General features: G+C 33.0%; 1 protein-coding gene across 2 annotated transcripts; it reads left to right on the forward strand.

Moving 5' to 3' along the window:
* The first annotated feature begins 2612 nt into the window (after positions 1–2612).
* On the forward strand, positions 2613–27690 carry LOC139867471 (mitochondrial inner membrane protease ATP23-like). 2 transcript variants are annotated; one of them, XM_071855836.1, is made up of 5 exons: positions 2613–2642; positions 25547–25668; positions 26143–26280; positions 26379–26462; positions 27495–27690. In XM_071855836.1, the coding sequence occupies exons 1-5, from the start codon at positions 2615–2617 to the stop codon at positions 27627–27629; spliced, it is 507 nt and encodes a 168-aa protein (XP_071711937.1). In that variant the 5' UTR covers positions 2613–2614; the 3' UTR covers positions 27630–27690. The 2 variants fall into 2 exon arrangements, with proteins under 2 accessions (XP_071711937.1, XP_071711936.1); XM_071855835.1 differs by lacking the exon at positions 2613–2642 and adding an exon at positions 25106–25316.

Raw genomic sequence — 27690 nt, forward strand, 5'->3', positions numbered from 1 at the left:
GATTTAATCAAATGCATATACATATGCAAAATACGAATATACAGATATAAATACATATATAGTTGCATATGTATATACAAATATATAAATGCGACTAAATACATATGCATAAATACAAAATCTGTTTAAAATCGCTTTCCACTCTATTAAATCTGTATGCTTGATTGAATCTTCAAACAAATTACCAAGAGTATCAGACAAAATCCGTTGAACGTCCTAATCCACTTTTGATAAATCCGTTGAACGTCCTAATCCACTTTTGATTTCTTTATTTTTTCATTCGTCCTTCTAGATTTATTCATCTCTGTTTCTGATGGAACCAGCTGTCGAGTTTCTTGCTTTATAATAATTCAATTACTCGTTATTATACATAAACCCGGGTACTTTGCAGCCGCACTTTAGTTTTGCTATTATTACTCGTTAACAACATCAACCACCTTGAAATACATATCACCAAACCGAACACCCTACTACCGTTTCTTTTAACAACCATCAAACACCAACACCTTACAAAATCAGTGCACCATCGTTACCATAAATAAAACCCACTTTAAGATTTAAGACCACTATTATTTTTGCTTCGGTTATTTTGTTCAAGGATGTACACCCGACATGCCACCACCTTTGGCATCTTCTTTTTCTTTCTTTTTCTTTCTTTTTCTTTTCTTCTCCTCATTCCCGTGCAATTAAAAAAAAAAAAAAAAAAAAAAACACTATCAACCAAACTACAATTTTGGCTGCGAACGTTTTCTGTTTCAGCTGTCCTTTTACTCGACTGAACCACAGGAAATCAACCACAATCCACCACCATTTCTATCAACCTTTCACTCTTACTCTATCTATTTCTCTATATAGATAGGTACATACAAAATACATATTAGATATAAACATACCTCCCTGTTTGCTTCTTGATGAACGACATCACCACCGAGAAACAACACATATTATCACCACCTTCACTCATTGTTGCTACCACTTCTTGTTCCGAATAGCGTCACCAAACCCAACCCATTTACTCATGAAGCTGCGTATATTTTTCTTCATCCAAACGGTCACAATAAATCACTAAATAATAGAAGGCCGACCGTGTGCATTTACAAGTTAAATTTTGGCCAACTTATTTATAGAGTACTAACAAATGGCGTTTCTTAAATAATCAAGTGGAAGCCAGCCTCATGTTGTGATCAACCAAGTGGATACAGCATTTTTTTTTTTATATTACATGATGAAAAGAAAATTGTGGGACTATGAGTGACTTTTGGCCAACCAACTACTCCACTTATAATGAAGTGGTCATTTATATTGATATCAATGATATGGACGTTTATGATTAAAGCTTCTATCCCACTTGCAAATTTCCAATTGGTATTATTATGTTTATGTGACCAAGACTTTAATAAATATTTTGACGGGTTTATGCAGTAAAGATAAAAGGGAGGTATACCTTGAATTGTGGTTGGATTGGTGTGTCAATTTGGGCCGTAAACTTTAAAGAAAGTGAGGTACCTATATATTTTTTTAGCAGATTGAATAGAGGGTTGTTAGGGATAAGTGTGATTATTTTCATCATATTATACGATGGTGTTAATGGTGATCATAGTAGGGATGACTTGATAAGTTAAGGTGATGATGTATATGATGATAAGAGGTGGCGAGAATGATGAAGATGATAAGAAATGATAACAGTACGATAAGGATGATGATAGACCAGGATGAGAATGGTGATCATCGACTTAGTTTAGTGAAGGGAAGAAAAGGGAAATAGATAGTTATAGATTAAATAAAATGATTGTGTGAATATAATTAGAAAAACGGAATGGTTATACGGGTTGATTGTGTGTTTGTTAAACGAGAGGTCTTGGGTTCTATCATTTTTTTTCTTGAAAAAGTAGAAAAAGGGGAAAGAGTATTGTACTAGTTAATTGGTTTTGGTTAGCAAATTACAACAGAAAAACATTGAATGGTTCATTGGTTTAGAATGTTATCGGGTTAGCGGGACGTCGTGGGTTCAACCCCGAACTTGGGCATTTTTTTATGGCTACTTCAATGAGGTAGTTATCTATTACTCAATAGTATTATTATTATTATTTATTGTTATTAGGTTATTACAAATATTAAAAATATAAGTATTAATATTATTAGTAATACTATTATTATTAAAAGTAACATTATTTTCAAACCTGTCGTTTTTGTTAAAACTAATAGTATCATTAAAAGTAACATATTTACTATTACTATTATTATTATTATTATTATTATTATTATTATTATTATTATTATTATTATTATTATTATTATTATTATTATTATCATTAGAATTATTATGATTATAAAAATAAATTTTTTTTTTAAAGATATTGTTAAGGTTATAAGTATATAATTAAAGATTATATATACAAAAATATATTTAAACTACATAACTTAAGTATATTAACATTATTATGTACAAAATGAAAATATATAAATAATGAAACTTATAAATTAATAAATAAAACAATTACATCACTAATAATAATATATATTTATTCGAATACAAGAATATGTTTTAATACATATATGAATGATATAGGTTCGTGAATCCAAGGCCAACCTTATACTTGTTCAATGTCGTTATATGTATTTTTACTACAAAATACAGTATGGTGAGTTTCATTTGTCTTTTTTACCCTTTTATATTTTTGGGCTGAGAATATGTGATGACCCGGAAAATTTCGACTTATTTAAACCAATTCTCTATATGATTTAATATTTTCGACATGATAAGCAACGAATTTTGACAAGTTTTAAAACTTTTGAAAATGATTTTTTTATATAACGGTTGACCACCCTGTTTGTCCAACGATTCACGAACGTTATAACATGTATTATATACATATTTTAATAAATATAAGAGTTTTCGATATATACGGAATCATGCGAATAATATTTATATACGAAATGATTAAAAATTTACTATTAAACGATGCTATTTCAAATTAAAATTTTTACGTATAAAGTCATTTTATTTTTATGATATAATTTTTGTATTTTTTTTTTAAGAAACGAAGTTAAATTAATAATGTACAATTTGTAAAGCACAACGTACAACGTGTAGCTTAAATAGTTGAATTTAAATTAATTCATTTACTATTCACATGAAAACGACATGATAGAAATTATTAATTATAAGTTACATAGAATACCCCTGAAGTATTTAATAAATACGACTTTTTAAAATTTTAAACTTGATTTACGTATCATAATATTATAATATTATGTCGACGAGGAAGAAATCAAAAAATGTGAGCTGGAAAAGGGATCCATGCGATCGCATGGAATCCCCTCACATTCCCCATGCGATCGCATGGGGTCTGATATCAGGCCACATTATAAAGCTCGATCGTTTCTGCCATTTTTTTTTACTCAATTTATCTCTCGACCTCTTCTCTCATATATATATATATATATATATATATATATATATATATATATATATATATATATATATATATTATATAAATTATTATTATTATTATTATTGAGATTAATATTATTATTAATCTTATTATTATTAATATTATTAATTAGTATTATACATAAAATACTACGACGAGGTTATGAGCGTGTCACTTTCAAAATGGTTTTCAAGCGGGATAGAGCTAAGGAAATTATGTGTAACGACCCGCACTTTTTCGATCATACTATACTTATAAGATTAATATTTACATAAATTAAACCTTGCCAACATGATAAGCAATCCAAATTGTCGAGATTTATATTTCCGAAAAGAATTTTACACAACGTTTGACCGTCTAGTTTGACCAATGATATCACGAACTATACAATATATGATAATTATACGTTTGTGTATATATATGTATATATACATATTTAACATGATTAATGAATGTTTTAATATCTCATTTTGTATTAATAACAACAAGTTATATGTGTATTTTGAAACTACTAACTTAAGTTTTCAAAACGATAGCAATACGTAACGTTATTTGACTTAAATACTTAAGACTATAATGTTTATACATATATTGTATAAGTAATGTATTTAATCACTTTTAAGAACTTAAATACATAAAATCATATAAGTGTATTCCCAAAAGATAGCTATATTTGAATCCTCATTCCATTTTTCACAAAATTTCTATACGTATATTTAGAGTATTTGTACTCGTATCATACCTAGCTCCTATACGTATTTACTAATAGTAAATACACATCAAAATCACCACCTAACCAGCCATTATTCATGCCCTTAGAGCTAGGTAATTACTTTTGGATGATTACTTGACTAATTAACAAAATTACAAACTAAAAATCTTATCATGTATTACATGATACATGTTTTTTTTAGGTTATAAGTATCACCATTTCTAGTTCATTTTCTAACCTCATTTTTAGTTAAACACACACTCTTTCACAACCCTTAAAACCCTTAATCAATTCAGCAAAGTTTCCAAGAAGATCTAGCTTCAAAAACCATACTAAAACACCATAAGAAAACCATACAAAAACACTTCAAGAAAACCCTCCAAGAACACCAACTTACTACCAATCTTTCATCCACTTCCATCACCCTTTTGATTCTAGCTTCTTACTTCTCTTTTACAGCAACTTCATCCAAGGAACTTGAGGTAGTAACTATGTTCATAACCTTATTCGATTCATATATATATAGCTATCTTATTTTGTGGTACAAAAGTTTAACAACAAGAACATAGTTTGAATGTTTTCAAACTTGTTTGCAAACTAAATAGATCCTTCTAACTTAACTTTTAAAATACTTCAAGACCTGTAATATAACTTATGTATATGCTAATTTAACAAGGTAAAACTTGGTTTTTCAAAGTATAAGTATTTTTAGAAAAATGGTCATTAAATGATTTTGTTGTAACAAAAATGTTTAACTTCATATGTTTCACTAATGTTTCACTTATGCCGTATGATTTTGAATACAAACCAAGGTATTTACAGTTCATAGTCTTAAAGAAGAACTCGATCCAAGAAGATGGCAATTTGAATCAACGAAAACGGATTTGTAACGAAGAAACTATGACCGAAACAAAATTGGTTATCCTAGATCATTTCAACTACGGGATCAATTGGAAAAAAATGATATAAATCACATATTTCTAAGATAACATGATATTTTATATATATGTACTTATAATTCAATTTTATATGGTTCAGGATCACCCGTAAACAATACGAGAAGATTAATCATAAGATCCCATGTTTGTACGCAACACGTCATTTGACAACACCGGTACTTTATGTACGCAACACGTCATTTGACAACACCGGTACCATGGGTCAAGATTAATCTCGACCAATACATATACGATGGGGTTTTATTTATTTCATTGGGGGTTTTATTTATTTCATTGCGGGTATATTAAACATCTAAAAATGAACCATTAAAATTGAATTACTAACATCGGACTGCTAACTACGGACTAAGGAATTATTCAAAGTATTAAAAGTATAACAAGTATATATATATATAACGTTTGTTTTAAAATGAAAACATATTGATATATTATATATGGATAGGTTCGTGATATCAACCGGAAGACCGAGTCAAAATATATATATCATCAAGACAAGAGTGAGTATATAGTCCCACTTTTAAACTCTAAATATTTCGGGATGAGAATACATGTATTTTATGTTTTACGATATGGACACAAGTAACTGAAAAATATGTTCTACGTTGAGTTGTACCACTGGCATACTTCCCTGTAGCTTGGTAACTAATATTTACAGCGGTATTGTAAACGCGAATCCTGTTGATAGATCTATCGGGCCTGACAACCCCAACCGGACTGGACGACCAGTATTCAACGGTTGCACAGTACTTCGTTTTGTGACTACACTTGGTACGGTGTAGTAAGATTTCATATTAAAGGGAATATGCGACGTGAAAATGTTAAGTATGGTTACCAAGTGCTCAACCACTTAGAATATTTTTATTGAAATGTTTATATACGAAATCTTGTGGTCTATATATATATATTGCTGCGCACTAAACCTATATCTCACCAACTTTATGTTGACGTTTTTAAACATGTTTATTCTCAGGTGATAATTAAAGCTTCCGCTGCATTATGTTGAATCTAAGCAGGATCATGCGTACTCATATTTGTGTCAAAAATAAAACTGCATATCCGAGGACGTGTGTTGTAAAATATGCTAGAAATCGTGTTGTTATTATCATTTGTAAAGTTTGTAAGTCGAAGATTATCGTTAAACGATAATCATCTTTTTATTGTCTAAAGCTTGTAACAAAAATAATGGTTTGGTTTGTAATGTATAATATATGCAGTTTTCCTTTTTAAAAAATGTCGCATATAGAGGTCAATACCTCGCAATGAAATCATACGTTATCTAACACGTTCTTATGGTTAAGGACGGGTTATGACATGTGGTATCAGAGCGTTGGTCTTAGCAAACCAGGTTTGCATTAGTGTGTCTAACCGAGAAGTCGTTAGGATACATTAGTAAAGTCTGGACTTTGACCGGGTCTGATTTAAAAAAAAAAAAAAAAAAAAAAAACCATTGCTTATCACTGTTGGTTAAAATTTATATGTAAATATTATATAAGTACTAATGGGTTAGTTGTTGTGTGATAGATGTCGAGCTCAAAAATTGTTATCACAATCAACGACTCCGAATCAGAATCTTCAGATGGCGTTCCAGTCATTAACCTGTCCGATGACGAAAATAATATCTTTGGGGAAGACTCACAAATTCCGGATGAACCGACTATAGAGAACCCGGAAAGTGAACCCGAGGAGGAAAGTGAACCCGAGGAGGAAAGTGAACCCGAGGAGGAAAGTGAACCCGAGGAGGAAAGTGAACCCGAGGAAGAAATACAGGAAATTACAAAAGAAGAGTTCGAACTAGGAAAGAAACGAAAGGCTAATGAATTAGAAAATTCAAATCCTGAGTTTAATAAGGATGATGTGGCACCAACTCCACTAGACACTACCACCCCTATTCCCGCTATTCCTATTCGTTCTGTCCCGGCATCCAGTTCTTCAGTCCCACAGCCAAAATATAGGCAGACAGTTAGGATAAGCGTAAAGCAAATCTTTGTGTCTAAACGTCCTAGAAAATAGATCAAACGATGCGCTGCTGTGTCAAACCATGGAACCGAATAATGTTTTGTATAATATTATTAGTGTGGTTTGTTCAAAGTTTGATGTAAGCATATGTAAAATAGCGAAGTATGAAATGCAACAATTTTCCATGGTTAAGTATTATTTAGATTGTAGTAATTGGTTCTGTACTAAGCTATTAAGTATGAACATTAACGGGTAGGTACTACCCAAGATATAATTATAAAACGCTAATAAGAAGAAAAGGCTTTTATAATAATACCTGGTTCATATTATTAACAAGCTATAAATGTACTATAAATACACACTACATCTATAATATTCCATGTGAATAATTATTTTCTTTCATTAGGAAATGGCGCGATTGAATCGAATGACGGAACAAGAACTCGAGGAACTCATCAACCAGCGAGTGAACGACAGAATGTTATGGGTTGAGGCTGCAAGAGCTGCTGCAGTTAATCCAAATCCTCGTGTAGGATGCTCCTACAAGACGTTTCAAGCTTGCAAGCCTTCATCATTCAGTGGAACGGAAGGACCGATCGGTTTAACCCGATGGATAGAAAAGATGGAGACGGTGTTTAAAATCAGTGGTTGTGATGAAAAAGACATGACCAAGTTTGCATCGTGCACTTTACAAGATAGTGCACTCACATGGTGGAAGAATTATGTGAAGGCGGTAGGAGGAGATGTAGCTTATGATACTCCATGGGAAGAATTCAAAGCAATGATAATCACCGAGTATTGTCCAAGAAATGAGGTTATTAAGTTAGAAGATGAGTTACGAAGTTTGAAGGTGGTTGGTACTGAAATCACCAACTACAACCAGCGATTCATGGAATTAGTTTTGCTATGTCCTGAATTGGTTCCAACCGAAGAATGGAAGATTGAAATGTACAAAGCTGGTTTGCCCAAAAAGGTCAAGGCAAATGTTACAGCATCGAAACCTAAGACAATTCATGAAGCTATAACCATGGCGAACGAGCTAATGGATCAGGTCATCATGGATAAGAAAGTATCCAATACTGATGTGAAGGTATCAGGTAACAAAAGAAAGTGGAATGGAAATTATGATCGAGGTAACCAACAACAATCTTTTAAGAAACAAGAAAACACGCAAGGTGCGGGTAGTGGTTTAAGCTTTGGTTATAAAGGACAAAATCCTTTATGCAACCGTTGCCACAAACATCACTTTGGTTACTGTAGTGTGTTATGCACCAAGTGTAATCGACAAGGTCATCTTGCGGAAGATTGTAAGGCTCTCGTTACAAATGGCAACAAGACTCCTGCCACCAACGCAAATAGAACTGCTTTGGCTACCATTACTTGTTTTGGTTGTGGAAAACAAGGTCACTATAAGAGTCAGTGCCCGAATCAGAATGGCGGACCTGCACGTGGAAGAGCGTTTGTTATTAATGCTAGAGAGGCACGAGAAGACCCGGAGCTTGTTACGGGTACGTTTACCATTAATAACTTATCAGCATCTATTTTATTTGATACTGGCGCCGATAGAAGCTACGTGTGTATAAATTTTTACACTAAATTGAATTGTTCATCATTACCTTTAGATGCTAAGTACTTGATTGAGTTAGCTAATGGTAAACTAATTGAAGCCGATAAAATTTGTCGTGATTGTGAAATAAATTTAGCCGGAGAAACGTTTAAAATCGACTTAATACCCGTAGAATTGGGAGGTTTTGATGTAATAGTCGGCATGGACTGGATGTCCAAAGTAGGAGCGGAAGTTGTTTGTGCCAAGAAGGCAATTCGTATTCCTGGTAAGGATAAAATGCCGGTGATGATTTACGGAGAGAAGGGTGATTCAAAGCTAAAACTCATTAGCTGTTTGAAAGCCAAGAAGTGTTTAGAAAAGGGATGTTACGCTATTTTAGCACATGTTAATAAAGTCGAAAAGAAAGAAAAGTGCATCAACGACGTGCCTGTGGCAAGAGATTTTCCTGAAGTTTTTCCGGAAGAATTGCCGGGATTACCTCCATTTAGATCGGTAGAATTTCAAATAGATTTAGTACCAGGAGCTGCACCAGTGGCTCGTGCTCCATATAGACTTGCACCGTCCGAGTTAAAAGAACTTCAAAGTCAGTTAAAAGAATTACTGGACCGTGGATTCATACGACCGAGTACTTCACCGTGGGGAGCTCCAATTTTGTTTGTTAAGAAGAAAGATGGATCTTTTAGGATGTGTATAGACTATCGTGAATTAAATAAGTTAACTATCAAGAATCGGTATCCACTACCGAGAATTGATGACTTATTTGATCAATTGCAAGGATCATGTGTTTATTCAAAAATCGACTTAAGATCGGGCTATCATCAACTACGCGTCAAAGAAGAGGACATTCCGAAAACTGCTTTTCGGACACGTTATGGTCATTACGAATTTTTGGTTATGCCGTTTGGATTGACGAATGCGCCAGCTGTATTCATGGACCTCATGAATCGAGTTTGTAGTCCGTATTTAGATAAGTTTGTTATCGTTTTCATTGATGATATTCTTATCTATTCCAAGAGTGAGCAAGAGCATGAAGAGCATTTAAGGTTGATACTGGAGTTGTTGAGAAAAGAACAACTTTATGCTAAATTTTCTAAGTGTGCTTTCTGGTTGAAAGAAGTACAATTTCTTGGCCACGTTGTTAGTAGCAAAGGAATTCAGGTTGATCCAGCAAAAATTGAAGCCATTGAAAAATGGGAGACTCCTAAGACACCAATGCAGATACGCCAATTTTTGGGTTTAGCCGGTTATTATAGAAGGTTTATTCAAGATTTTTCCCGAATAGCTAAGCCGTTGACAGCGTTAACACAAAAAGGGAAGAAATATGAATGGACCTCGGAGCAGGAGAACGCATTTCAAATACTGAAGAAGAAGTTAACTACGGCGCCTATATTATCGTTACCAGAAGGAAACGATGATTTCGAAATATATTGTGACGCTTCGCGACAAGGTTTTGGTTGTGTTCTTATGCAACGAAAGAAAGTAATTGCATTTGCATCCCGACAATTGAAGATTCACGAGCGGAATTATACGACGCATGATCTAGAACTGGGAGCAGTCGTGTTTGCATTGAAGATGTGGAGACATTACTTGTATGGGGTTAAATTCACTGTATTTACTGATCATAAAAGCCTTCAACATATTTTTGATCAGAAACAATTGAACATGAGGCAACGTAGGTGGGTCGAGTTAATAAACGACTATGATTGTGAGATTCGCTATCATCCCGGGAAAGCGAATGTAGTGGCTGACGCACTAAGCAGAAAGGAACGAGAACCAATTCGAGTACGAGCGATGAACATAAAAATTCGCATGAATCTCAACTCACAAATCAAAGAAGTTCAACGAGAAGCACTTACTAAAGAAAATATAGGAAATGAAATAATGAAGAAGTATGAGAAGCAACTCGTTATGCGGGAAGATGGAATTCGATATTTTGCAAATCGTATTTGGGTACCGAAGTTGGGTGGATTAAGGAAGTTGATATTGAACGAGGCACATAAGACAAGATATTCGATACATCCTGGAGTTGGAAAGATGTACCAAGATCTTAAGACGCATTATTGGTGGCCTAATTTAAAAACAGACGTTGCAACATATGTTGGGGAGTGTTTAACTTGTTCCAAGGTTAAAGCAGAACACCAGAAGCCGTCAGGGTTACTTCAACAACCAGAAATTCCAGAATGGAAATGGGACGGTATTACCATGGATTTCATCACGAAGTTACCAAAGACTGCCTGGGGATACGACACCATTTGGGTGATTGTTGATCGTCTCACCAAGTCTGCACATTTCTTGCTTATAAAGGAAACAGATAGAATGGAGAAACTATTACGATTGTATATAAAGGAAGTTGTTTCAAGGCATGGAATACCTATTTCCATTATATCCGATCGTGATAGTAGATTTACCTCAAAGTTTTGGCAATCACTACAGGAGGCACTAGGAACTCGTTTGGATATGAGTACCGCATATCATCCACAAACCGATGGACAGAGTGAAAGAACGATTCAGACTCTCGAAGACATGCTCAGGGCATGTGTGATCGATTTTGGAAACGGATGGGATAAATACCTACCGTTAGCAGAATTCTCGTATAATAATAGTTATCATGCGAGCATTGGAGCTGCGCCATTCGAAGCATTGTACGGAAGGAAGTGTAGATCTCCTATCTGTTGGAATGAAGTAGGAGATCGACATTTAACTGGTCCCGAGATCATACATGAAACGACTGAGAAGATAGTGCAAATCAAGGAGAGATTGAAAACAGCCCGTAGTCGCCAAAAGAGCTACGCCGATGTTCGAAGGAAACCATTAGAGTTTCAGGTTGGGGACATGGTTATGCTAAAGGTGTCACCTTGGAAAGGTGTAATACGTTTCGGCAAAAGGGGTAAACTGAACCCAAGGTACGTAGGCCCGTTCAAGATCATCGAACGCATTGGACCGGTAGCTTATCGACTCGAGTTACCGCAACAACTCGCCGGAGTACATAATACCTTTCACGTCTCGAACCTTAAGAAGTGTCTTGCAAAGGAAGACCTCACCATTCCTCTTGAAGAAATCCATGTCGACGAGAAACTACAATTCGTCGAAGAACCAATTGAAATCATGGACCGTGAAGTTAAACAGCTCAAACAGAGCAATATACCGATTGTTAAGGTTCGTTGGAATGCTAGAAGAGGTCCCGAGTTTACTTGGGAACGAGAGGATCAGATGAAACGAAAGTATCCGCATTTGTTTCTCGATGACGCAAAATAGGTACAATTTTAAAATTTCGGGACGAAATTTATTTAACGGGGAGGTAATGTAACGACCCGCACTTTTTCGATCATACTATACTTATAAGATTAATATTTACATAAATTAAACCTTGCCAACATGATAAGCAATCCAAATTGTCGAGATTTATATTTCCGAAAAGAATTTTACACAACGTTTGACCGTCTAGTTTGACCAATGATATCACGAACTATACAATATATGATAATTATACGTTTGTGTATATATATGTATATATACATATTTAACATGATTAATGAATGTTTTAATATCTCATTTTGTATTAATAACAACAAGTTATATGTGTATTTTGAAACTACTAACTTAAGTTTTCAAAACGATAGCAATACGTAACGTTATTTGACTTAAATACTTAAGACTATAATGTTTATACATATATTGTATAAGTAATGTATTTAATCACTTTTAAGAACTTAAATACATAAAATCATATAAGTGTATTCCCAAAAGATAGCTATATTTGAATCCTCATTCCATTTTTCACAAAATTTCTATACGTATATTTAGAGTATTTGTACTCGTATCATACCTAGCTCCTATACGTATTTACTAATAGTAAATACACATCAAAATCACCACCTAACCAGCCATTATTCATGCCCTTAGAGCTAGGTAATTACTTTTGGATGATTACTTGACTAATTAACAAAATTACAAACTAAAAATCTTATCATGTATTACATGATACATGTTTTTTTTAGGTTATAAGTATCACCATTTCTAGTTCATTTTCTAACCTCATTTTTAGTTAAACACACACTCTTTCACAACCCTTAAAACCCTTAATCAATTCAGCAAAGTTTCCAAGAAGATCTAGCTTCAAAAACCATACTAAAACACCATAAGAAAACCATACAAAAACACTTCAAGAAAACCCTCCAAGAACACCAACTTACTACCAATCTTTCATCCACTTCCATCACCCTTTTGATTCTAGCTTCTTACTTCTCTTTTACAGCAACTTCATCCAAGGAACTTGAGGTAGTAACTATGTTCATAACCTTATTCGATTCATATATATATAGCTATCTTATTTTGTGGTACAAAAGTTTAACAACAAGAACATAGTTTGAATGTTTTCAAACTTGTTTGCAAACTAAATAGATCCTTCTAACTTAACTTTTAAAATACTTCAAGACCTGTAATATAACTTATGTATATGCTAATTTAACAAGGTAAAACTTGGTTTTTCAAAGTATAAGTATTTTTAGAAAAATGGTCATTAAATGATTTTGTTGTAACAAAAATGTTTAACTTCATATGTTTCACTAATGTTTCACTTATGCCGTATGATTTTGAATACAAACCAAGGTATTTACAGTTCATAGTCTTAAAGAAGAACTCGATCCAAGAAGATGGCAATTTGAATCAACGAAAACGGATTTGTAACGAAGAAACTATGACCGAAACAAAATTGGTTATCCTAGATCATTTCAACTACGGGATCAATTGGAAAAAAATGATATAAATCACATATTTCTAAGATAACATGATATTTTATATATATGTACTTATAATTCAATTTTATATGGTTCAGGATCACCCGTAAACAATACGAGAAGATTAATCATAAGATCCCATGTTTGTACGCAACACGTCATTTGACAACACCGGTACTTTATGTACGCAACACGTCATTTGACAACACCGGTACCATGGGTCAAGATTAATCTCGACCAATACATATACGATGGGGTTTTATTTATTTCATTGGGGGTTTTATTTATTTCATTGCGGGTATATTAAACATCTAAAAATGAACCATTAAAATTGAATTACTAACATCGGACTGCTAACTACGGACTAAGGAATTATTCAAAGTATTAAAAGTATAACAAGTATATATATATATAACGTTTGTTTTAAAATGAAAACATATTGATATATTATATATGGATAGGTTCGTGATATCAACCGGAAGACCGAGTCAAAATATATATATCATCAAGACAAGAGTGAGTATATAGTCCCACTTTTAAACTCTAAATATTTCGGGATGAGAATACATGTATTTTATGTTTTACGATATGGACACAAGTAACTGAAAAATATGTTCTACGTTGAGTTGTACCACTGGCATACTTCCCTGTAGCTTGGTAACTAATATTTACAGCGGTATTGTAAACGCGAATCCTGTTGATAGATCTATCGGGCCTGACAACCCCAACCGGACTGGACGACCAGTATTCAACGGTTGCACAGTACTTCGTTTTGTGACTACACTTGGTACGGTGTAGTAAGATTTCATATTAAAGGGAATATGCGACGTGAAAATGTTAAGTATGGTTACCAAGTGCTCAACCACTTAGAATATTTTTATTGAAATGTTTATATACGAAATCTTGTGGTCTATATATATATATTGTTGCGCACTAAACCTATATCTCACCAACTTTATGTTGACGTTTTTAAACATGTTTATTCTCAGGTGATAATTAAAGCTTCCGCTGCATTATGTTGAATCTAAGCAGGATCATGCGTACTCATATTTGTGTCAAAAATAAAACTGCATATCCGAGGACGTGTGTTGTAAAATATGCTAGAAATCGTGTTGTTATTATCATTTGTAAAGTTTGTAAGTCGAAGATTATCGTTAAACGATAATCATCTTTTTATTGTCTAAAGCTTGTAACAAAAATAATGGTTTGGTTTGTAATGTATAATATATGCAGTTTTCCTTTTTAAAAAATGTCGCATATAGAGGTCAATACCTCGCAATGAAATCATACGTTATCTAACACGTTCTTATGGTTAAGGACGGGTTATGACATTATGGGTTATTGCCAAGGAGGTTATGGGTAATGTTCGGGGGTATATTTGTGAATCAAACCTAGTGTTTATCATCTCTGTTGCGTCTACGTACTTTCCTACAATATTGAATCTCAATATTGATACGTAAGCACTCATATTTTATCTTTTATATATTAATTGTGTATCCATGTCTAGTGCTCGAGTATATATATTTATACATGCTTGTATGCTAAATTTCGTCGTTAAACAGTTTATGATGAATCACGAATTAAATACATATGTTACTGGTAAAAGGTATATGATATGCATGTTTTTGGAAAGCTGACGAAAAATCAATGACTTTTCATTTAGATATCGAATAGTTTCGATGAACGGATTAAGAGATATGATCAACTGAATTATGATTAACGTTAATTGAAATTGCTTTTGAATCTGCAATTAAGATTTAAACAACTTGTTTACGAGATTGATAAAATGGATTTTTGAATATTACCAACCGAGTAAATGACTCCTTATATAAGATATGTCTCGTTTTGTTGAACTATTGTAAAAATTGACTTTTTGAAACGACTTTGGATAACTTTTGTATGTCGATCTCGAGCATTAGGATTGTGATACACTATGACCAGACCTAGCTTGATAGACATTTATTGACCAACATATGTTCTCTAGGTTGAGATCTACGGTTATTTGGTAATCCGAGTTTCTGTCATATTTTGGTGAACGACTTTATATGCTGCTAAGGTGAGTTCATTGATCCCTTTTTATACATATTTTCGGGCTGAGAATACATGCGCTGTTTTATAAAATGAATACAAAAAACTAAAACTGATTTGAGTGAGTTTCATAAGATCCCTTTTACTCTCTACATTTTTTGGGCTGAGAATACATGCAAATGTTTTATTAACCGATATACAATATTTATATGCGTGAGTTTCATATGATCCCTTTTACTCAATATATTTTTGGGCTGAGAATACATGCGACTGTTTATAAATACTGAAAATACTAGATTTATATTCGTGAGTTTCATTTGCTCCCTTTTTAATTGCTTTTGCAATCTATATTTTTGGGCTGAGAATACATGCACTTTATTTTAAAAACAATGGACACAAGTACATACTAAATTCTATACTGAGTTTGAACCGAAAATCCCTTAGCTTTGGTAACTAGTAACTGCCGGTTATAAGAACTGGTGGGCGCGAGTAGTAGTATATGGATCCATAGGGCTTGATATCCCCGTCCGAGCTAGAGCACTAGCCTTTTAACGGACGTATGCTATTTGAGAAGCGTACACGTTGGTTTACGTGTGTTATTAAGATGATTATACAAAGGGTACAAATTATATATACGTTAAGTTTAGTTACCAGGGTGCTCAATTTCGTAGAATATTTTGATAAACGTTGCTGGATGAAACAACTGAAATCTTGTGATCCACCTTTATGTACAGATTATATGATACATTAAAACTATGAACTCACCAACCTTTGTGTTGACACTTGTTAGCATTTTTATTCTCAGGTTCCCTAGAAGTCTTCCGCTGTTTGCTTATATGTTAGACAAGCTATGTGCATGGAGTCTTACATGGCATATTTTTCCAAGGAAACGTTGCATTCACCAAATCATCACCAAGTATCTTATTTTGACTGCATTGTCAACGGAAGTACTGTTGTAAACTATTATTTATGGTGATTGTCTATATGAAGAAATCATCATATGTCGAAAACCTTTGATTTAGATATTCATTTATGGTGTGTCTTTTCAAAAGAATGCAATGTTTACAAAACGTATCATATAGAGGTCAAATACCTCGCAATGAAATCGATGAATGACGTGTTCGTCCATATGGATTTGGAGCGATCGTCATAGTTGGTATCAGAGCGTTGGTCCTAGCGAACCAGGTCTTGCATGAGTGTGTCTAACTGATAGTTGTTAGGATGCATTAGTAAGTCTGGACTTCGACCGTGTCTGCATGTTAAAAGTTTTGCTTATTATTTCTTGTCGAAAATTACATGCTTATCATTCTTAAAGTCTAAACACGTTTTTCTGCATTTATTGCATAAATAGTGTGTAGAAAAAAAATTCATATCTTAGCGTATCTGTTACTGTAAACTTTTCCTGACATCTTCCGAAAATTTCTCCGTGATTTATGGAATTTGGTATTATATATACATATGTAAATTATGTATTGAAGAATACCAAACTAAATTCTATAATCTAATTCATATCAAAAATCATCTCCCTAATTATACAAGATGGATCCCGTATCTAGTTCAAATTCCTTAAACTCTGACAGCTATTCCGATATGGATATTCACCTGAACTCCGAAGACAGTGTAACCGGAATGGATCAACCAATTAGCCATCATCTATTCTGGATAAATTGGGGATGGGTTCGTAGCTTACTTAGTCATTGGAGACAAGAAGAAGGCGATCCCTTCCATCCACCACATTGCCCTCTTGGCGAAGAACCTGAAGCACTTACCGGCGAACCTGTTCGTAATACCATTTTCTCTCTCATTTCCAGAGTATATAGTCATGATTATATACTATCTCACATTCTAAATCTTATTCGTCCGCTCGTCCGAACCACCGATCATCCCGGTATAATAGAAGAAGTCAACGAGCTTCGCGCTCGGGTAGTGGCTTTGGAGAATATGGTGCGAAGGTTACAAACACCAGCAGCATAACCAGTACCACCATCATCAACAACAATAGTACCATTACCACCACCAACAACATCCGCATCGCAAACCTCAACTTCACAATCTGTTCCACGAGCATCAACGTCATACGCACAGTAGTTACCAAGAAATACCAGCAACAATAACCAATGAAGTATTAACTCATTTTTCCTGAAGAAATTTTATGTATATTTAGTATATATGAATTTTGAAATCAAAATAAATCTTTTCGTACTAAGCTATTACGTGTGAAACTTAACTGGTAGGTACTACTCGGTTAGTTCATATTACTAATATGCAATGATGTACATCCTTCCTTAACAACTTAACCATTGTTAACTACAATCTCTGTTTCAATCCAAAGAATTCCGTTTCATAATAAACCAAGTGTATTATTCAATAATACGGTTGATTTTACACTTTCATCTTCGATGCACTCGAAACTTTCTAGAAAACATCATTTGCACCTTGCGAAATTTGCAAGAATTCCACGAATATCAACACCCTTCACCAAGGAATATCAATAAGAATAAATAATGAAGTATTGATTTCATTAGCGAAATACTCCGCAAAGATTATGTAATCTTTAATATTTTAGAGATTATTCATTTCTAATTCAAGCCGAAAATCAAATGAGCTTAATATGATATTAACTCATTAAATATGTATTACATCTGAAAAAAATATACATACATATATTTTCATAAAAACGGTAATAAAAATTCTTTTGTACAAAGTATTAATTGTGAAATCTTTAGCGGGTAGGTAATACTCGGGAAATATATAAGTTCACAATTAATATGTTATATTGTACATTCTTCAACTTTGATTCAAAAATTATTAACTATGCTCACAGCGATATACAATCATTTTCATACAAATTCAATTACATATTCTGATATTAACGGATCAGAATCCAAGTCATAACTCTGAACCGGTGAAATCATTCTTAGATCTCTACATCTTTCAAAGCTATACTTTGACTTCAAAACTGTGAAAGATCCTTTGGTATTGTTTTTACCAAAAATAACCTTGCAATTCCTTTTCAAAGTATCCAGTATTATCAACCATTCAACCAGTCAACGACGACCTTTCAGACTTGTAACTTTGGCATATACGTTTTTGTTACTGGGGAACCTTTCATGTTCCACCACATTAACAGTAAATGTACCAGCAAATTCATTAATCTGTGATTTAAAGTCTCTTCGAAAAACCATTATAATTGTTCATTGAAACCCTATCATGTACTCATCCACATATTGTAACGGTAATTGCCAAACCAACTACCGAGAATTAGCAATCAGTATTTTAAATCTCGCAGCATTTTCTACGACAACAGTTATATATAGATAACATCTATCTTCTAGACTTACATACTTCGAGTGAGAAGTTTCTGAAAAACACCCCAAACTACGAAACTAGTTCTCCGAATTTTGGAAAAATGCTGATGAAGAAGCAAAAACTGTAAACGACTTTAACAGTCGAAAGTTTGATGATAAAGAGTAGTGTGTTGGAAAAGCACAGAAAAAGAGAAGGTTTGAAACTGGAAAACGGATTGAGCAAAGTATGAAGGAAGCTGTAGACAAATCACAAGGACGAAATCTACCTTCAAAGAATTCAAATGATTCAGTGTCTGTTGAAACCATTAGTAAGAATCTTACTTCTTATTCTAAACCTTCACAGACAGATTTTCTGCATCATCCTCTGATATTAGAAATTCTAAGATATCATCGTATCTTCCATTATAAATATCCTCCATATTCTGAAGATATTTTCATAACTATTCTTATATGAAATCATTCATCTCTTCGCGCTATCTGTGTTACATCATAAAAGAAACTATTTTAGTTATTAAAATCTGAAAAAAATTCGAAAAATGAATGTTTTGAAGTAGTGTTGGGAACTAAAGCATGAATTAGTATAATATAATGACACTTGATCAACGTGATTATATTACAATAAGTCATGCTGAGTTTCTAATGAAACGTGATAAAGGTTCACAGATCACACCCTCGTCATGAACCATGTTACATAACTCTTTTATTCTATTTAACCTCTAAACATATCAAGAAAATATTTTTCTTGATGATTCGGTCTTTTCCGGATATTCTGGTAATTTGAAAAATCAAGATCGTGCCATTACGATTACCTTCTCAGAACATTAACTATGTTCATCCAAAACTCCATACCTACGAATTCTGGACCATTATTCGCTCGACTTAAGGTCGGGAAGAGAAAACGAAAGCATGAAGCTCCGAAATATAATGGAGAATATAAAGCCCGATAACAACCCCGAAATTACAAACCGTGTATATCAATGCGTATAGCAATATAAAGACACGGGAGAATGAAAAACACTATAACCCTAAGGTAATGGTAGAAGAAAATAACTTCCTCTGGTGGTAGATGAAAAAGAAGAATGACAGATATAAAAGTTAGGAGTATATCAAGAATCAGAACTGGATTAAGCATTTCACAATCTTTTGGAAGTATGAAATAAAGAAGAAGATGTAGGAGTGGTGAAAATAATGAAACGGAAGTGGTTAATTTATAGCGAAATATCAGACATAGCAATCGAGGCAGATTACGCATTTAATCAAAGGAAATCCTAATTTCCGCAATTACCGAAGAATCAAATCTTATTTAGATTATGAAGATTTTCTATTCTTTAAATTCCGAAAATCAGTCGTTACTACGTCAAGAGATAAGATGCATCTCTATTCTTCATTTCACTCTTTTACGATAACTTCCCTCATACGCTTCGAGTAATTGGATTGTTTTATCCATATTATTCAACGGTGATAGAAATTCTATTTATCAACTCATATTCATCATAAAAACATTTTTATTGTTAACCATGACGACCTCACTCAAATTTCGGGACGAAATTTTTTTAACGGGGAGGTACTGTGATGACCCGGAAAATTTCGACTTATTTAAACCAATTCTCTATATGATTTAATATTTTCGACATGATAAGCAACGAATTTTGACAAGTTTTAAAACTTTTGAAAATGATTTTTTTATATAACGGTTGACCACCCTGTTTGTCCAACGATTCACGAACGTTATAACATGTATTATATACATATTTTAATAAATATAAGAGTTTTCGATATATACGGAATCATGCGAATAATATTTATATACGAAATGATTAAAAATTTACTATTAAACGATGCTATTTCAAATTAAAATTTTTACGTATAAAGTCATTTTATTTTTATGATATAATTTTTGTATTTTTTTTAAGAAACGAAGTTAAATTAATAATGTACAATTTGTAAAGCACAACGTACAACGTGTAGCTTAAATAGTTGAATTTAAATTAATTCATTTACTATTCACATGAAAATGACATGATAGAAATTATTAATTATAAGTTACATAGAATACCCCTGAAGTATTTAATAAATACGACTTTTTAAAATTTTAAACTTGATTTACGTATCATAATATTATAATATTATGTCGACGAGGAAGAAATCAAAAAAATGTGAGCTGGAAAAGGGATCCATGCGATCGCATGGAATCCCCTCACATTCCCCATGCGATCGCATGGGGTCTGATATCAGGCCACATTATAAAGCTCGATCGTTTCTGCCATTTTTTTTTACTCAATTTATATCTCGACCTCTTCTCTCATATATATATATATATATATATTATATAAATTATTATTATTATTATTATTATTATTATTAAGATATTGAGATTAATATTATTATTAATCTTATTATTATTAATATTATTAATTAGTATTATACATAAAATACTACGACGAGGTTATGAGCGTGTCACTTTCAAAATGGTTTTCAAGCGGGATAGAGCTAAGGAAATTATGGGTTATTGCCAAGGAGGTTATGGGTAATGTTCGGGGGTATATTTGTGAATCAAACCTAGTGTTTATCATCTCTGTTGCGTCTACGTACTTTCCTACAATATTGAATCTCAATATTGATACGTAAGCACTCATATTTTATCTTTTATATATTAATTGTGTATCCATGTCTAGTGCTCGAGTATATATATTTATACATGCTTGTATGCTAAATTTCGTCGTTAAACAGTTTATGATGAATCACGAATTAAATACATATGTTACTGGTAAAAGGTATATGATATGCATGTTTTTGGAAAGCTGACGAAAAATCAATGACTTTTCATTTAGATATCGAATAGTTTCGATGAACGGATTAAGAGATATGATTAACTGAATTATGATTAACGTTAATTGAAATTGCTTTTGAATCTGCAATTAAGATTTAAACAACTTGTTTACGAGATTGATAAAATGGATTTTTGAATATTACCAACCGAGTAAATGACTCCTTATATAAAATATGTCTCGTTTTGTTGAACTATTGTAAAAATTGACTTTTTGAAACGACTTTGGATAACTTTTGTATGTCGATCTCGAGCATTAGGATTGTGATACACTATGACCAGACCTAGCTTGATAGACATTTATTGACCAACATATGTTCTCTAGGTTGAGATCTACGGTTATTTGGTAATCCGAGTTTCGGTCATATTTTGGTGAACGACTTTATATGCTGCTAAGGTGAGTTCATTGATCCCTTTTTATACATATTTTCGGGCTGAGAATACATGCGCTGTTTTATAAAATGAATACAAAAAACTAAAACTGATTTGAGTGAGTTTCATAAGATCCCTTTTACTCTCTACATTTTTTGGGCTGAGAATACATGCAAATGTTTTATTAACCGATATACAATATTTATATGCGTGAGTTTCATATGATCCCTTTTACTCAATATATTTTTGGGCTGAGAATACATGCGACTGTTTATAAATACTGAAAATACTAGATTTATATTCGTGAGTTTCATTTGCTCTCTTTTTAATTGCTTTTGCAATCTATATTTTTGGGCTGAGAATACATGCACTTTATTTTAAAAACAATGGACACAAGTACATACTAAATTCTATACTGAGTTTGAACCGAAAATCCCTTAGCTTTGGTAACTAGTAACTGCCGGTTATAAGAACTGGTGGGCGCGAGTAGTAGTATATGGATCCATAGGGCTTGATATCCCCGTCCGAGCTAGAGCACTAGCCTTTTAACGGACGTATGCTATTTGAGAAGCGTAGACGTTGGTTTACGTGTGTTATTAAGATGATTATACAAAGGGTACAAATTATATATACGTTAAGTTTAGTTACCAGGGTGCTCAATTTCGTAGAATATTTTGATAAACGTTTCTGGATGAAACAACTGAAATCTTGTGATCCACCTTTATGTACAGATTATATGATACATTAAAACTATGAACTCACCAACCTTTGTGTTGACACTTGTTAGCATGTTTATTCTCAGGTTCCCTAGAAGTCTTCCGCTGTTTGCTTATATGTTAGACAAGCTATGTGCATGGAGTCTTACATGACATATTTTTCCAAGGAAACGTTGCATTCACCAAATCATCACCAAGTATCTTATTTTGACTGCATTGTCAACGGAAGTACTGTTGTAAACTATTATTTATGGTGATTGTCTATATGAAGAAATCATCATATGTCGAAAACCTTTGATTTAGATATTCATTTATGGTGTGTCTTTTCAAAAGAATGCAATGTTTACAAAACGTATCATATAGAGGTCAAATACCTCGCAATGAAATCGATGAATGACGTGTTCGTCCATATGGATTTGGAGCGATCGTCACAGAATACATAATTTTTATAAATGTTTTACGAAATAGACACAAGTAAATGAAACTACATTATATGGTTGAATGATCGAAGCCGAATATGCCCCTTTTGCTTGGTAGCCTAAGAATTAGTAAACCAGTCTACTAATTGACGCGAATCTTAAAGATAGATCTATTGGGCCTAACGAACCCCATCCAAAGTACCGGATGCTTTAGTACTTCGATGTTGTTTATATCATGTCCGAAGGATTTTTCGGAATGATAGGGGATATTCTTATATGCATCTTGTTAATGTCGGTTACCAGGTGTTCACCATATGAATGATTTTTGTCTCTATGCATGGGACGTATATTTATGAGAACTGGAAATGAAATTCTTGTGGTCTATTAAAATGATGAAAATGAATTATTATGATAAACTAATGAACTCACCAACCTTTTGGTTGACACTTTAAAGCATGTTTATTCTCAGGTATGAAAGAAATCTTCCGCTGTGCATTTGCTCATATTAGAGATATTACTTGGAGTCATTCATGACATATTTCAAAAGACGTTGCATTCGAGTCATCGAGTTCATCAAGATAATTATTAAGTCGATTGTAGTTGGATATATTATAAAATGGTATGCATGGCGTCAACTTTCGATGTATTGAAAGTTTGTCTTTTAAAAACGAATGCAATGTTTGTAAAATGTATCATATAGAGGTCAAGTACCTCGCGATGTAACCAAATGTAATGTATTCGTCCAGATGGATTAGGACGGGTCGTTAGAGAAGTAACCAATCGGGGGAAGCGGGGGGAAGCAAAAAAAAAAAAATTCATTTTTTTTTGAAATTTTTTTTTTCGGCATCAAGATCACACGAAAATATGAACATTTATAAGAGACACTTCGTGATGAATGTTATTATTTAGGCGGAAAAACGATCGACAAAAATAACATTCAAGATAATATTGTTCGTGAAAAATATGAACGTTTTGTTTTCATGTTTTGTGAAGTAAAATTTAGCCCGATTTTGAGTTTAGGGTTTAAGGTTTAAGGTTTAGGGTTTGGTGTTTTGGGTTTATTCCATAAACCCAAAACACCAAACCCTAAACCCTAAACTCTAAACCGTTCGTGTTAAAAACTCAATCTAAATCCTAAATCTAAACCCTAAATCTAAACCCTAAACTCTAAATTTCTAAACCCTAATATCTAAACTCTATAAACCCTAATATCTAAACCCTAATATCTAAACCCCAATAGCTAAAACCTCAAAATACGCTCGAAAAACACGACAATTGTTATATATTACTTCTTCGAGCGTTTTCCCACCAAAATAAAAACATTTATCACAAAGTGTCTCTACTAAATGTTCATATTTTCATTTCATCTATAATGTTCGTGAACAAAGTTTTTTCAAAAAAAGAAAAAAAAATAAAAAAATTGCTTCCCCCGCTTTTCCCCGATTGGTTACTTCCCTCTTGATCCTACCCGTATATATATATATATATATATATATATATATATATATATATATATATATATATATATATATATATATAATTGTTATTATTTATGCTCAGTTTTTTTCTTTCTTATAAGTATTAGCAAGTTTAATACTTTAATGAGAAAGTTGTGATGTGGTCCAGCGGTTGGTGGCATGCCTCCTTTAGGGGAGGTCAGAAGTTCGACCTCCGTTGGTTACATATTAAAAACACAATTTCATCACTGTCATGAAGTATCCACCCATGATACATTTTCCATATCGTTTGGGGGGTAAAGGGGAGGGGGGTTTTACTTGGCCGTGCCCTTGGATCGGTTTCAAGGTTTCCTCCCGGGCAGCGATGGGGACGGGGTTATTATCGCTGCATCGGCATAGTCGAAACGGGAGATGATCGCAACGGGTGGTTTAGTCCCCCTCGGGTGATCCCAATCGCTGTTCAAAAAAAAAAAACTTTAATGAGGTTATTTAGTTTTATAAATTTTTAGTTTAAAAAAAAAAAAAAAAAAAAAAAAAACCACTCGAATATTTTATCGAATAATTTTAAAAAACTTTGTGCGCTGAACAATTAAGTTGCAACGAGTGCTAATTAATACGTTCGGGTTTGTAATTTTGTCATTTCGGACCAAAATAAAGCCCGCTTGAAACCGGATCCAACCCGACGACTACTTTCAGTTCTGGAGGAACACCAACTCCGGTAATCAGCGTAATAACTGATGGCCGACGGAACCGATTCTGTACCGTCCGCTAAAGGCGGTATGACGGTAGATGATTGCGAAACAATGATTCAAAGGAGCCTGAGAAGTAATTATGTATTCTTTTATGTTTTTACATCTTAGGGCTTAGGGTTTATAAATTACTTGTTCTTATTATATTTATTGAATTGAATTATGCAATTTGATGTTTTTTTTTAATTTGAAGGCAAACTCACACACACTTTACACGAATATTTACAATAATCAACAAAATATGTCTACGACGGGACTTGAACCCTCAACCTTTTTTTTATGTTTATTTGATGTTTATAAATTCAGCTCCGACAGTGAAATTTTTACGTGAGCATTTGGAGAAAAGTGGATGTAATATCGCATCTAATTTCATCAGGGCTGTTAGTTGTAATCAACGGATGAGCGGTGGTTATGTTCGTGGAGAAGGGGTAAGAAACCTAATAATCCATTTGATTTAATATATGATTGTTAAATTGTTAATTGTTAATAATTAATTATTAATTATTAATAATCATGAATCTGCTATAATTTGATCAGGCATGATTGATTTTGATGCATACCTTGTTATAGTTTTCATAACTGATATCGCAATTTATCATTTTCTGAGTTAAGTACCAACCTAACTTAGTTATAAATATGTTTTGTTGATCGGTGACACTAGTGATTAGTTGTTGAAGTTTTGAAAGATTTGTTAAGATATAGGAGACTTTATAGCTGCAATGTGTGCTTCGTTTAGTAGTTTATATAAAGGATGGGTTGAAATTAACGTGTTTCGTGTTTGTTTAGAGTGTTTTCTTTGATTGTGTGTCTTTCTAAATGTGTTGCTTTAGTGTAGCGTTTTGTTTGATCTTGTGTAAAGGTGTTGATTGTAACCTTATTCATCTTACATTGAAATGGTGTAGATTGTGGTATGTAGTAATCACTTGACAATTCAAGATGAGGTAACTCAAGTGGTTATCCATGAACTGATTCATGCATTTGACGACTGTCGAGCTGCAAATTTGGATTGGACTAATTGCGCTCATCATGCTTGTAGTGAGGTCAGAAAATTGATACACCTTCTTATGTTCTGGCTTCATTTGTGTAATGGAAATGTTGATCTTTAGACGACCTTGGTTTTCTTGTTTGTATCTTACAGATTCGTGCAGGCCATCTCAGTGGTGACTGCCACTATAAAAGGGAGCTATTGAGAGGTTATGTTAAATTAAGAGGCCATGAACAAGTAAGTTTGTCATTAATACTTATCAACCTGTCTTGAACTGTATTGGGTGTGTTTAAATTGCATGGAGTGGTTAAAGTAACCTAACGATTGAAAAATGCGTGGACTTTAAGTTACGAATACTACTACTACACCTAGATACTTAAGAGATAGATCTTAGTTCTTGATTTTAAAATAATATAAAAATAGGAAATAGGATTTGGAAGGTATGTGTTTTGGATTATTGGAAGTACAATAACATATGATGTAGTGTATACTGTTCTTTGATGTTTAATGTGATTTTTACTGATAATCTTAGTAATATATAGTTTTTAAAGTTTATAGATTCTTTCCGGTCGTTTTAAAACTGAATATCTGTGTTATGTTAAAAATAAGAAACACAAATCCTTTTTGTAGAGAAGTAGGATACTAAAACTTGCAAAACAAAGGAGTTACTTTGTAAATATGTTATCTTTGATCACTGCTTCATGATTTTCCTTTTTTTATCTTCACATTTAGACGATAATGATAAAATTTAAATAATCTTTTCACATATTTATATTCTTGATTATATAATAGTCTAAAGTAATTGCTAATTGCATGAACTGCGATTAGAATGATTTGGTTTTTTAAGAGGTGACAAGTGTGGGACGTGTAACGAGTTAAAACAATATGTCTTGGTTGACTTGCAAACATTTTGTGTCCATTTAATATAATTAGATCATGTGCTAAATATGAACTACAAACAGTATAATAAAAATAGAACACTCAGGAAGCTGTAAGCATTAAAAATTTTAAATACATGTTGGGCGCCTTGGCACCCTTGACCCTAATTTATTCCAGCTTAATTTATAGTGTGATACATTTGGCCTATTAAAAAGTTAACCACATCCTAAATTGATCTGTTCGCAATGATCGTGTATGCCAACTCTAGCTTGGGTATATGATTAAAGATTAGGACATTTATGTCTCTTCTTTTCTTTATCTAATTAACTCTCATTTCATGTGGTGCTGTTTGAAATTTTCTAAAAAATAGTTCATATTTGACATTTAAAGGACTGTGTGAGAAGAAGAGTAATGAAGTCATTGGCAAACAACCCTTACTGTTCACCAGCAGCTGCCAAAGATGCAATGGAAGCCGTCTGGGACACATGTTATAATGATACAAAACCTTTTCATAGAGCACCTTAACATATGTAGTTTCAAAAAGACTAGTAGCAGTAAACCCTTGTGCGGTTCAACATTGCGGTGA

Source organism: Rutidosis leptorrhynchoides, chromosome 9 (genome assembly GCF_046630445.1).
Source record: "Rutidosis leptorrhynchoides isolate AG116_Rl617_1_P2 chromosome 9, CSIRO_AGI_Rlap_v1, whole genome shotgun sequence".
NCBI classification, from domain to species: Eukaryota; Viridiplantae; Streptophyta; class Magnoliopsida; order Asterales; family Asteraceae; genus Rutidosis; species Rutidosis leptorrhynchoides.